Source organism: Semicossyphus pulcher, unplaced genomic scaffold (assembly GCF_022749685.1).
Source record: "Semicossyphus pulcher isolate SPU_LCO1_2020_fin unplaced genomic scaffold, fSemPul1.0.p SCAF_17, whole genome shotgun sequence".
Lineage (NCBI taxonomy): Eukaryota > Metazoa > Chordata > Actinopteri > Labriformes > Labridae > Semicossyphus > Semicossyphus pulcher.
The window spans coordinates 9,821,459-9,836,124 of record NW_027211681.1 but is presented as its reverse complement, the minus strand read 5'-3'; the positions used below and the strand labels follow the sequence as shown (position 1 = coordinate 9,836,124).

At 41.7% G+C, this 14,666-nt stretch overlaps 1 protein-coding gene across 10 annotated transcripts in view; it reads left to right on the top strand.

Moving 5' to 3' along the window:
- The window catches only part of camk2d2 (calcium/calmodulin-dependent protein kinase (CaM kinase) II delta 2), a 38,738-nt gene that overhangs the window by 2,611 nt on the left and 21,461 nt on the right, over positions 1-14,666 (top strand). For all 10 annotated transcript variants that reach the window (XM_069666447.1, XM_069666445.1, XM_069666443.1 and 7 more), the window contains exon 2: positions 1,431-1,525. In XM_069666447.1, coding sequence (XP_069522548.1) covers positions 1,431-1,525 — 95 coding nt within the window. The remainder of the gene's footprint in view (positions 1-1,430; positions 1,526-14,666) is intronic.

Genomic DNA, 14,666 nt, shown 5'->3' with positions numbered 1-14,666 from the left:
CGAGCACAGGCGGGCCGCTCCGTGGCTGCATTTAGAGATGAGAGATGGAGCGCTCCACTCTTCTTCTCCTCTCTCAAATATAGCTGACCTAGTTTTTTATCTTCATACATGTGCCTGAAACACTAGAACAACACATGGCCCAAACAATAGAAGGCTGATAGGCATGTTGGTTTGTGTTTATGGTCTCGTGTGGTGATGAGGACAGCGTGTACTGTGGGTGTGGGGTGTGAGGGTGTTTTTGTGAGTGGCTGCACAGATACGGCATCCATGCTTTTGTGCAATTTAATGTTGGAATTTGTCTGTAAAATATAATTTTTGCTCAGTAGTATTTGTTTTTGACATCAGGGGGCTGTTTCATAATAAAAAGACGATAAATTAAAACAGGTGGTAAATCTGGCTTGTTTTCAGGAAATCCTTCATAAAGCAGGTTGCAATATGATCAAGTAACCATGGTAACGTAACCCTACCAGCTAGGAGACAGGATCTGTTACCAGTTCCTACCTGATACTGAGTATGATTTCTAGACTCATTCAGTAGCCTATCGTGTGTGAGTATAGGTGGACACAGAATAGCCTACCCGTCAGATATCTTTGTTATTTAAAAAAAAGAATATAGGCTAATGTATCAAAGAATCTGTAGGCTATAATTGTAACTCTGTATGTATGGGATATGATTGCTTTCATTGTTGTATGGTCTTACAAAGTAGCCTACACTATAGCAATCTGAACCTCAAAAGAATCTAGAACCAAGCTAGGCTAACGTTAGCAGTAGCTCGGCTCGCAGCTTCTCCTAACGTCCAGTGTTCTTTCCGCTTAGGAAACCCTGATTTTTACATGAAACCACTTTAATGTGTGTTTATCTTTAAATAAAAAATACCACCTTGGCATGTGTGCTTAGAAAATATTGATTTGTGACAGTTTCTAGCCTTGAGTAAGTTCGCACTCTCTGCTAGCCACCCACAGCTGCAGTTGCTAACAGTTGTTGCTATGTGAAGACGTAATGTGTGTTTTTGATTGGCCACTGTTTTGGAGAAGAAGAAAAGTGAATTTTTTAGGAGACTAATAAATTATGGCATTGCAGTGATGCATTGACTTGCAATACCGCTATTGGAACTCTACTGATTAGCTTGATTTCAGTCTAGCTAGTTTTCATGCTTCGCTTAGCCTCTTGCTTAAACTGAAAAAGTTTAGTAGTAGTCAGAAGTCAAAATCAAACAGCAATGAAGGTCAGATTTTACCATTATTAGCTAACTAAAAAGAAGAGCTCAGACATGTTTTAATCAGTAGCATTGGGTTCACTGTCTCAGGCTAACTAAGCTAGGTTTTTACAGCCTCAGTTTTCTAGGCCTATGTCAACCATCTTTCTTTACACCTTCTATTGTTTGAGCTACAATACATCTAGAAGTAATTCTATTTCTATGTCTATTTCAGGGGAGCATTCTCCGTGGTCAGGAGGTGCGTGAAGATCTCCTCTGGACAGGAATATGCTGCCAAAATCATCAACACCAAGAAGCTTTCTGCCAGAGGTAGGGCACACAAACACACCTCATAAACATGCTTTGAAAAACACACAACATACACAAACGGAAACACACACCACACATGAGCAGAAAACGTGCCTCAAGTGTCACTGAGTTACGTGTGGATGAGCTGTGAACATCGCTGCCCCTGAAACAGGCATTGGGGCTCTGCGAGAGGACAAGTGTGTGTGTGTGAGTGAGCGACAGCAGGCACACAGGGGGGCAGAGACTCATCTGGATTTTGCTTGATTAAGTTTTCGGTGTGTGCGCGGAAGCAAACAGCGAATATGTCAAGCAAAATTAGTGTTTGCCTACTTTCACTTTTTTGTGCTGTGTTATACTGTACACCTTCTCCTTCTTTTTCTGTGTTATTAATATCTGTCTTTTAGTTTCTATGTAAAAGCTTGTCACACACAACCTTGTGTGCGTGTGCATGTGTGTGTTCTGTATTGATTCAGGGCTCTGGCTGGTCTTGTCGTCCCAGGGGCAGATCTCTTGCGAAGCCGACCCAGTTCTTTCACATCCGTCACTGTAATTGTAGCCGCTGGCCTGGTTGCCTTAGGCTTGGGACACACACACACACACATTATCACACACTCACAATCACACACACACTAGCTCAAGCTCAAACACACATATGTGCATGCACAAGCACACACATGACCCAGGAACTGCCAACAGCATATTCGTGAATATTAACCAATGGTGTGTGGTGCCTGTGCTGTTCCTACTTCTCTTCAGCCAATGGCGTGTTTTGTCACAGCTTGCTTGTCTCTGATAACCAATGGCTGCTGTCGTACCGCACAAAGAGTCAGGCCTCTGTAGATACAGGAGGAGACATCTATCACAAATTTACATTGTAAAGATTTACTGTTCTTCTGTTGTTTTGCACTTATTTGCTTATCTTAACAAGCACCCCTCTCCCCTCTTTGCAATATTTTACCCATCATTCAGTTCCAGCAGCACCATCTCCTCCTCCTAATCCTCCCTCTCCTTCTTCTCTGCTCTTTTGCTTTTACTCTTCTCTCCTATCTTGCATTTCTTTCTCCCTTTTCAAAAAGAAATCTCTTCTCTCTCTTGTCTTGAATTGTAAGACTGTCATATATCTCACGTCCACTCACTCCCTCCTCCCTGCACATTTTTTCCATCCACTAATACCTCACCATCTCTCCTCGCCTTCATTCCTCCATCACTCTGCTTTTCATCTCCCGTCTACTCGATCTCTTTTCGTCCTCCTTTCCTCTCAAATCATCCGCTCTTTCTGTCTTTTGTCCGTTCATGTTGACCCTACCGCTCGCTCAGTGCAGTGTTGGTAATAGAAACCTCGGCAGACGGATCGGTATCCCACCATTTGCATGCTGGGACAGATTTTCCAAAAATACTGCAAAGGGTTATCTCACCACGCACGCACGCAGATCGGCGGGTGCACGCACTCTCTCTTTCTCTCCCTTTTTCCCTCTCTCTGTGTTTGTGTGTTTAGAGGTTTACATACCGGGCGTGCTGGCGTGTCAGATATGGTCTTACCCTCTTTCCGCGATAAGCCCTAGAATTGCAACTCTGATTCCCTTCTCTCTGGCAGGATCATGACCTCCCCCCAACCCCACTCCACCACTGTGCGTGCGATTGCCTATGCGAGTGCGTGCGCGCGAGTACATATAATTGAAAAGGGTTTAGGGCAGGATTGGTGGCTGGAAAGCAGGCAGATCAAGGCACTGAGTGTGTGTGTGTGTGGTGTTTCTGGTTATGCATGCACACATGTGCAATAGGCCTATAGGACCAGTCACCCAGTCACAGTCCTGCAATCTGCAATCCTGATTATACAGCATTTCATTAAGAGCAGCAGATGAGTCAGTGAATGAGGGGAAGCAGCAGAGAGAGAGAGATAATCGGAAAGAGAGAAAGAGAAGATGGAAAGTCAACATACACACGTGTGTGTGTGTGTGTGTGTGTGTGTGTGTGTGTGTGTGTGTGTGTGTGTGTGTGTGTGTGTGTTTGTGAACGCTGTATCCCTCACAGCAGTTGAATATTTGTCCTCTCCCTTCATGCATGCGTCAGTGTCCTGTCACTATGACTCTGTCTGCTAGCTTTTGTCACTTTGTATTTGCTTGTGATGTACCGTGTGTGTGTGTGTGTGTGTGTGTGTGTGTAATCCCTCATCTGTTTGTTTGTGCACGTGATTGTCTCTGGTTTTGAATCTATCCATGCACTTGCCTTGTGCGCGACTATACGACCCTTTCAGCTTGTTTTACAGTTGTATAGGTTTGCACTATTGAATTCGTCAGAATAAAGATTGTTTTGAATTTTTTAAAAAGGCTGCTTTTCAAACCTTGTAAATATTGTGTTGCATTGTTGGATTTGATGAAGTGATACGGATGAAGAACAACAGTGAAGAAATAGGGCATCAGGAACCAAACCAGATGTAGTTACGGATTAAATACGGTTCTCTGAATTCTTCTTTTCTGTTAGGGCAGGTGAAAAGATTCAAAGGGACATCTTTGGTGATGATGTGTGCTTATATACAGTACATCCTACGTCATACCAGCTACGTGTGACTTAAACTAGATACACGACCTGTGCTTGTGTCAGGCTGATCATATCCAGTGCTAAGCTCCGCCTCTGGTGGTCAGGAAAAACTATATAGACCAAAGACTAAGAGAATATACCGTAATACCATGATATGTTTTAGGCAGCATTTATGGTGCTGTTCTAAATTAAATGGAAGTGTACCATGATGGTAAAGTTAAATCAGGGCTGCAGTAATCTTTATTTACAGATTCTACATAGAAATGTACAGTATAATCTGTAGGCAGGGACATTGATTTTAGGTATGGCAAGAGTGTTCTGCTCCACTTGTAGTAGGCTTGTAGTCCGAGAAACATTGACCAATCGCATATCAACAGGCTGTGGCGCATGCAGGAGAAACAGTCTTTATGCAGAGTAAAAGTAGGTGGAACGTAATGCAGCTCCCTTTGGCTGACGCCTGACAGTGATTTAGCTTCTTATTCACCTCTTTGAACAGACATCTGCACCAAGTTCAGCTAACAATCTGTTCTAGATCTAAAATTCAACTTCGGATCAATTCCATGACGCGGTGTCAAGAAAGTTTATATTTCCCGACTTCCTTGAATGCATCATTAACGATCTGATCTCCGCTCAACAAAGGAGCATTTTAAAAGTAGTTTTCTTCTCCTCTTGAGAAAGACCTGACAAAGCTTCATATTTACTTTTTACAAATCTGCATCATGATGTCGAAATTACGGCAAAGGCAAGACCCGTTAATTACAAGTAAATGACAAGATTTTTTTTTTTTTTCAGGGTCATATCGCTGAAGTTAGCCAGAGTGCAGCCTCTGTGTAACTGACTATTTACGGTGAAACTCACCACGAATAGATGAGCAGTCGCTGCTCAGGGGGATCTTTAATGAACAAACAAGTGACAGCGTTTATTTTGCTGACATATCTAGAGGGCCACAATTTGCTTCACTTCTGATCTGAACACACAATTGCTTCTGGACCAACTGGACTGTAAACAAAGCAGTGTTCAGAAAAGGAAGTCTTGACTGTAAGTCGTTTATCGCTTAACGCTGGTTAAACTGGACACGCCTGACATGTGCACCGTTGTCCCCAGAGGCTGTATCGTCTCAGACGATAGCCGAGAGAGTAATATCATTGTTCCTGGTTGGATGTCGTTCCAGTCCACCAATCTGTAACAGTCTGTCTTTGATGGTGGACGGTTTCTGTGGCATTAGGGGCGTACCATTAATGATTTTTTATTATGTGAAGGTGTCATGGTAACAGAGATGATAGCTGTTACTAAAGCAAAGGCCGGTCTGCCTCTGTGTATCATTTTTCATCATTTCAATGTAAAACTGATATCGATTTTTTTTTATGTATGCATGTTTTCTCTTTTTACATCTCCCTCATGCACTTGTCCCTCATTAGGCAAGATAAAGATTTGTCTTCCCACCTGCTTCCCTTTCCTCTCTTAAGACCTTCATTCCTGGTTTGCTACAGTTTAACTCGCTTTGAAGTGAAAGAAGGGAGGAGAGAACGAGAGAGAGAGGATGTGATTGTGGAAGAGAGAAAGACAGTGGGAGAGAGGGAAGGGAAGGAAGGAGGGATCAGTAGGAAGAAGGGGGGAATCACATGACTCACTGGGTACTGGGCTAAAAATAGATGTTGGTCATTCTCTCACTGTGGGTGTCTCTATCTGGCTCTCTCTCTCTCTCTCTGTTACACACACACAAACACACACGCACACGCACAGTATTGAGTATTGAAATTCCATCTTTTTCAAGGAGACAGTTTCTGGTTTCAGTCGAAGCTAACCTGTCTGCCACCAGACTGCTGGTCTACAAAGGGAGGGAAAGCTGTCACATGACGGGTGTTTGTGTGTCTGTCTTTGTATATGTCATGGAAATATTTGAGTGTAAAGAACAAAGGGATGAACATGTTGGGGATCTGTGTAACTGCATTAATAGATAGACATACTGGCAGGAAACCAGGGGCAGGATTGATATCCTACATATTCCTTCCATTGTACATTTTGTACATTTTATAAGAGCACAAAGAGTCTGGGACTACATTATCTTTATACTATATACTATATATAGAAAATGATAAAATAAAAAGATGCATTTAGATGAATAGAGAAACGGACAAGCTGTATTTGTACCTTATTAGTAACCGTCGTATACGTTTCTGGTGACGTATTCGGCTTCCAAAGAGAATGTCAACACTCACCTGATCAAGCTTTCGCCTCATTGTTAATAATGTAAGCGATAATCAAAGCTGCAGCTCTTGCATTTTTTATAATGTCATGATTTGGTTAAAAAAAAGATGGATTGTTAGGCTCTGAAAGAACCCACAGTATGACTAACAACAGTAATGGACTCTGTCGAAAGAAGAGAGGGGTGTTTATAATTACAGAGTCGTCTCCTCCTGTCTCTTTCATTGTCTCTATTTATTCTTATCTGCCTCTGTCCTTTTCAACCTCTGTTTTTTTTTTGTCTGTCTGACTCACCCTCAACCCCCCCCCCCCCTCCTCCTCCTCCCCACAACAACTCTCTCCCCTCTGTCATCCCTCCTCCCTGTCCTCCCTCACACATTCACTGGCAGATCTAACATTTAGACCACAGTCTTAGTCTGCAGCATTACAAGGAGGAAGTCTGTAGTCTGGTCTCCCTTGTTCAAGTACGTATCATTGATTTCATTATCTGATTTGGTCAACTGATATCAGCCGTACAACAGAGTGATAGAAAACATGTTATAATATAGATTACAAAAGATACAAATATTGTTTTTTGAAATATGAATATTTCAAAAGTGGAGAGGCATTAAAGTGAAATCCAGATTAAAACACGTCATGACAATTGGTCTTAGACTTAACATAGATATAGCACTGCTGCCACTAAGTTGCAGAAAACAATTTATAAAAACCAGCTCCAGTCATTATTTAAGACAATGCTCTGCTTGAAATAATAAATTGTGTCTGATATGTTTTCTTCTGCAAAAACGTTTCGTACATCGCCTCCTTCTCCCTCATTAAAATTCTCAAATCTGCATAGTCCCCGCCCACTATGCACATTTCCAACCGCCTCCTCTGTTGGAAAACAAAACGTGTCTCTGCCGTCGTTAGTGGCAACTTGTTAAAGTTTAGCTAGCTTGAAATGTAGTAATTAGTAGTAGTAACGTTAGTAGTGCAAAAATTACGATGACTGTTACAGCTGGCTCGCGCATCGCCCAAGTGGTTGCCATAGGTTGCACATAATGATATGCATAGCGTCACCCCGTCCATTAACGGCATTGGCTCCTTAGGTTTGTGACATCACAAACCCTGCCAGCCTGTTCAGCCTGTCCTTGGTACACTGCAGTTTAAAAGCAGACAGGCCCAGCCATGGAGATGACTGCTTATGTTGTCCCTGATATGTCTTGTAGTGCATAAAAAACACCACATGGAGATGTTTACAAGGTTGAAAAACTTTTTTTACTGGAGGGGGTCTTTAAAATATCAACAGAAGTGTAAAAGTTATACTTTCCAGCAGTCTTATTTTGTATCAATGTTTCCAAAAATCAAAAGCAGGAGGAGGTGAAAGTAAGGATAGTTTTCTGGCAAAGGTAGCATCTGTGGGTGTGGGATACAGCGTAGCTGCAAAACATGAAGCTCTTATTTTGGTAGTCCTTTTTCTTCTTCCACCTTTTATTCAAAAGAAAATGCTGGATGGAAAGTTCAGGCTGGTTCTCTTGAGGCTTGTTGAAAGGCATTGTGGGTAAAATGCAGTGAAAGTTCAGCTGTGGTAAATCCTTTATTCCTTTAAGAACAACAATAGTCTGTACGCTTAGAAACAGTACATGTGTATATAGTTACAGAGGTAGTTATATTAAGCAGTGCCTTTGCTAGTTGCCATGCCAGCTCCTGTGGTAACCAGGGCGCTTCAGTTTTTTTATGAAATAAAGGAACATTTTGTACCCTGATAATGGATACAGTGTTTACGACTTTGATGCTACTTTTGCTCATCAGCAGCACCACACACCTCTTACATACGTGATGTAGCCATTATTAGAAGTCGCTGTACCAGGGATGTGAATCTGAAGCTTTTCATGCCAGAATATGTGTGAATTTGTGTCTCCATCTCTCTGTTGTACAGATTCACCTTGTCAGGACGTCTCTGGACCATTATCCTCAGACTAATTTTAGTAAATGAGTCTCATGTCCGTGCGGCTGCATTATGCCGGATAAGATAAAGGCAGACATTACCGTTCATTATTAGCCTCTCTGCAACACTCTGGGGGCAACTTTATCTCTGACACCAGCCACCTTTTGTTTCCCCTAAGAACAGAAAGCAAGAAGTTATCAGTCTCATAATTCCTCCTCTATTGGGAACCATCAGAGGGTGACGGTGTCTCGGTGTGCTGATGGTTTCATTAGACCTTCAGGTTGTGCGGGGTGTAGAAAGAGAGTGTGTGGCTGCGTGGCTGCTGGCCAAAGAGGACGTTACATTTACCCCGATACATATTTTTAATTAAAGCTCTTTAATAAATGAGTGCAGAGCATTTCCAGCACCCTGCTGCGGCGTGTTGGAGTGTATGTATTCGGGTCAGAACTTCAACTCGATCAATCGATTTAAATTATTGATTGTTTGACGGGATAAAGTGAGTTATGCCCATCCAAAGATCCCAGGAGATGTTTTCCAAGTACTTATTTAGAGTACTTTTTAAGAAGCTGTTACCAACAAATCGTTGGTATTTTTATTTGATAATTACTGTTATTCATTTATTATCAGAATTGTCAAGGTAAATACAAGCCCGTATGTTTACTTTACAGGTGCATGATTATTGTGACCCTTTCTCATAGAAGTTACTATAAATATTTGGCACTTATTTGACCAATTATGTAGAGTATAGGAAGGCGTAAGACAAGGGTTCACCAGACTCATTTGTACTAGGATATCACTTTGATTCAGATTACGCTGGTCATCATTTTTTGTCAGGTCAGTCGTGGGAGAGCTACGTAATTCAACTTTGGGTACAAGCTAGTTATGCACACTTTTTGCATGTATTGTTCGCAAGATCTTGTTAACATAACACGCAAAGGTGTATCCAAATATTTGACAGCGCAAACAAAGTTTAATGTGCACCTGAAAGTTTTATTTTCCCTTTCCACTTTGCATCTGATGCAGACACATTTATGACAGATGTTGCTTTACATCTCTAGCTTTCTACAAAAACACAGACAAATAAAGAAACCGGAAACTTTCTACCCATTTTAAATATTAAATAGCACTCTTTTAAAGTTGCTCTATAGCATCAAGGTCACTCTGCAATTACTATCCAGTTAATTAGCCTACAGTTTAACAACACTGTTGATGGCAAAGACATTTGCTGCAGGTGTACGTGTCTTGCCTGGAAAAAGTAGTACCAAGGTGAAGTACATAAACCCAATATACTGTATAAATGTCTGTAGTGTAATTTAACACATTTTTCCTGAGGGGAAATTAAAGTTTTTTCACTGTGTTTTTACAAACATGCTACACACACATATCCAGAATACACACATGCACAAACAGGACCCTATGGACATGGATTAGTGGTGAGTTGTCTGAGTGAGGGGGCTGCACATGGGCACAGTGGGGTATCTGGTGCCTTGCTCAAGGACACCTCGACAGTGCCCAGGAAGGGAACTGGCCCAGCTCCAATTCCATGCATGGTCCGTACCAGGACATAAACAAGCAACCCTCCTGTTCCCAAGCCAAGTTATAGAGCCGATCTCTGTGGACGTGTTGCTGCTCTCATGCTAGGTAAATTAAGGTAATTAATTGCATACATATATAGTATTTTATATATATAATAGAGTATTTTAGTTATGAGAAATAGAAATTGAATTGTTAATATCAGCATGGACCAAAAAAAATACATTTCCTGTTATATGTATGTGTTAATAATTGTTGACAATATAACGTGGGTCTGATTGATACATAAGCCAGAAATCAGTTGATTCATAACTTGATCAATCCCAGTGAAGAGACAAAGTAGAGAGTCTGTTCAGCGAAGACCACTCCATCTTTGTCTGTCTCATTTTTCTATCCGACCACATCTCTCTGTCTGGTTTCTGTTCTCTCTCTATTTCTGTCCCCGTCTCTTTCCCTTGTCCCCGTATACGTCTTCTCTGTCTGTCCCTAAGTCTGTTAGTATTAGACTTACAGGATGTCAAACTACAAAAGGCAAAGCAAACACACTCAAACACACTCGTGCACACAGAGCAGTACTCTGCTGCAGTGCGGTTGCCGGCGCGACACATCACAAACTGACTGAAAGAGGTGGAAGCAGCGGAGGAGGAGGAGGAGGAGAGAGACGGAGAGGGTTTGTCTGGGTCGGGTTTGGACTTGTACGTGTCTCTGCTTGGTTAAACAGTTCATTTTGATAAGTGGTTGATGGAAAGAAAAGTCATGTTTGTAACGTTAACTTCAGATTAGCCATAAAGCATGAAGAATAAAAAGGAATCTGTTGCATGTCGTTAATGACTTTCTGAAAAAGTGCGGTTAGAATTACCTCACACCTTGTTACTTATTATTATTATTATGAAGTTAGTCAATGTTCCTTTATAATATAATATTTGTTTGAATCATGAAACTACCTTGGAAAGTTACGAAAAAGGTTTTTTAGAAAGCGTAATATGAGTGTTGCTTTTATTCATCAAGTTGTACATTTAAATCTACAAGCCATAGAGACACTAGGAACATATGGGAAGCTCCACTTATGCAGGGCTTGCTGTCGACTAACTAACTAAGACGTAAATGACAACTGGACCGTCCTAAATATGGTGCGAAGTGTGAAATCCTAATCTGGGCAGCATAGAGGCTACATGCTTGCAATGCTGATGCCAAGAAAAAGATTGTTTCAGGTCAGGTGTCCAGCAGACAGCTCGGCAGCTGACAGACACGACCGCGACCCTGCATGACTCCGTTCACTCAGTATTTAAGTGAGACATAAGCATTCATTTAAAACATTTTGAACTTGTGGGCTATAATTTAGGAATATGTCATGACAAAAGAACTCGTAAGACATTTGTGAACACACCAGAACATCACTAAAAATAATTGAAGCCTTTTCTGGCGCTGCATTTTACAGTGTTTCCTAAAGTGAGATTTCAGACCAAAACTGTTAGAAGTGTTTCACAGCACAAATAAATATTGTGATGTTTTTTATTCTTTGGCATAAAAGAGGAAGAGGGACATACGTTCACCAGTGCAAATGAAAAAAAAGGAAACAGTTCAGTGCATTGTAGTTTCAGTTTGAGTTGTCAGTCTTACTTTACATGTGAATATTCATTCTCTGTTGGACTGAGTCCAACTTATATATGGCCGCAGCTTAGATCAGGCCCACAAAGGCCCAGACAGTCCTGAATGATAACAGCTGACCGGGGGAAGCTTTAAATTTGTCTGCACAATTACATCTGCCTCACATTATGTAGAAGTGCTGCTGTCAGTTTAAACCACGTAAGCAAAAAGCCTCTCACCAGTGTCTATAGGAGTATGGCTCAAGTCTCACACACACACACACACACACACACACACACACACACACACACACACACACACATACACACACACACACACACACTCACATACACACACACACACACACACACACGTATATTAAAGTTAAGTATTTCTGTCAGCCAGTCACAGCTCATTGTTGTCAATCGAGATTTTTTGAGAGCCGGGCAGATTTCAGAGTCGACTGCAGCAGAAGTTGCGTTCAGGGGGAGGTGTAAGAATGGGATTTTCTAGGCTTTTAGAAACATAAAAATGGTAATAATGTCAGGCAGGCAGTCAAACCTCTGAACACAATCTGGAGAATGTTGTGCCACCATTCATTAAACTTGCATTTCATTTGAAGTTTTGCAAAATAAAGGAGATTTCAAATTAGTACATGAGCAGAGGGCCAGCGATAAACTCCACATTGAGAGGACCAAGGCAAACCCAGCCGCCTTCTTGCTATGAAGCATTCGTTCTAAACTACGTTAAAACATTCACAAAGTTAATGACATGGTGTTGAATGTTGTTCAGTACTTTTTTAAATGTCTTTATTTTACAGAAGTATCAAAGTTTCAAAGTTTTGCAGAGCTTTCTGCAGCCAATTGTTGCTCCAATCTTACTTCAGATACGACCTGCAGCTGCAGAGAACTGCAGGTCATACGTAGCAAAGCGTCCAAACAAAAGCATCAAAATAAGGATTCTGTTGCAACACATAATCTGTTACCTTTTCTACTCTCTATCTTAAAGCATGCGTGCCAGTGTTTCTCTTTGACTTCTGGGTTAAATGGTTTGATGTAGGATTTGTTCCAATCACACGTCTTCTGGGTGTGCTTCCACAGAAAAAGAAGATTTGTGCTCTCCTGTCTGTACTTGCGTAGAGTTGGATAGTTGTGTGTGAACTCTCGATGTCGGCCATTTGCATGCAAGGCTGGTTTCACTGCAGAGGAGAGGAGAGGCCTGACGCTCTGATTGGTGCAGGAGTTGCTAGACAACAGATGTCCAGCCGGCTGGGAGGTGGAGGACTACCTGTGGAGGAGGGAGAGAGAGGAGACGGAGATAGAGTGAAAGAAAAGTGGAGGTGGGAGATGACGGAGAGAGGGATCGAGGCAGCTGTATGACAGACATTTACAGAGTACAGTACAGATGCAGTCCGGCAAATCATACTACCAACCACTTTTTGCATGTACTTTTAAAGCTGTGTTTTGATTGCTTCAAAGAGAAACAGATGTATTATCTTTGTCTACTTCCTGTTGGCATAAATTCACAAATACTCTGCTTATATTAAATGAAACATTTTAAAGCAGCAACTCAGCATTTCTGTCCAATAAGAGTGAGAGTTACTGTCATGGAAAGGCTCTTAATTACTTCCTGTTTTAGATGTCCATTCGTTTAGCCGTAATTCAGTTGATTCTGTAGCTACTCTACTGTTTCTTTATGAAGCCCTACAGATTCACAGTGATCACATTTAATAAGACGATGTAAACAGCACTCCACGTACCGCAACAAGTCTGTTAGCAAGTGACTCCTCGATCCATCTGAACTTGGCTTTAGTTTTTCCAGCTTTTCGAGATATTGGGCTGAAAAAAACACACCAACAAAAACACATATGAATACAATAGTCAATGCCTGCTATTTTTGAATCCACACGGACGCTCCATTCTGCACTTAGATCATTTTCGCACGTTCACACTGCCAAAAAACTAAGAATATGAAAAGCTTCTTGTGGGTGTTGACGAGTGTATTTGTGTGGGCCAGCCGATACATTTCAGAGTACGAGAACGGCTCGGGGCTAAAAGTGTGGACAAGTTTAAGTTTGATGGAGGACTGAATGTTTTCCAGCTATTTGTCTGCTGTTGAATGCTGCCACGAGAAATTAGGAAGTAGGGTTATTGTACGAGCCAGGGATGAAGATTTAGATGAACACAAGGTAACAGATTTGATCCACACATTAGCAAAATATTATTATAGGTCTTTCTATGAGAGATTATGTGTTTGTTTAGAGAAGTAATACAAGGGGAAAAAAGACATGGGTGGTAAAGGCCTCGCATTTGGGGCAGCTGTGGCTCAGTGGTCGGTAGTCTTTCAGTTGGAAGGTTGGTGGTTCGATCCCTGACCGCTACATGTCGATGTGTCCTTGGGCAAAACACTGAACCCCAAATTGCTCCTGGTGGCATAGCCATTGGTGTGTGAATGTAATGACTGATTGACTGTTGGGCCCTTAACGTTGCAGCCTCTGCCATCAGTCTGTGAATGGGTGAGTCCATTTACCATTTACTAAACCCTCTCTACCGTACATACGTTTTTTTCAACCTTATGTTTGACGAAAGTCAATTTTTGAAACTGATGGAGGGCTGAACAGGGGACAGTCGGACACCGAACAAAATCATTAGTGCGCACTATGTGTCATTACTGGGATTAACACGCACGTTTTGGTTTTTGTACACACACTTTTGGTTTAAGCGCACACACGAGGGAGATTTGCTTCCCCCAACATAGATGACTGAAGTAACACCCACAGCCCACGTGTGTTTCCCACACATAGAATATACCTAAGCGGGTCACCCAGGTATATTTTGCACCTTTATTCTGTCGTGTTTCTTATTTTATCTGTCCAAGATCTTTATCCAACTCCCTTCCGCCTTTATCCACGCCCCTGCCGTCACTATCGCGATCAGCGCCTCCACACATTAATCCATGATGCACTGCGGCCTGCAGTTTGACTTTGTTAAATTATAAAGAAAAAAAGATTAATGCAGAACCAGAGTCAAAAATCTAAAGTAACATCAAAATAAAGTGCAAGATTAAGAAAACTAGAAGACGGATAAATAAAATAATCCTTTCATTTAGCAAAGGACAGACAGATTTTGTGTGCTAGACAGACAGAAAGCCACAGAGATTATGTGTCACTCAGTAACGTGGTCAGGCCGAGGCAGAGATGGACAGATTAGTGACCTTGCTCAGAGGGTTCTGCTAATCATGAAATAATGGCTGCGTTGCCCTTGTTTCTGGCTCTGCCTGTCAGGATGCCTCTCTGCTATTTTGCTCGTCTCTGAAGCTGGCAGTCTACTTCAAACTAAATCGAAATTGGCGTGTCCTCACAGGCAATATGGA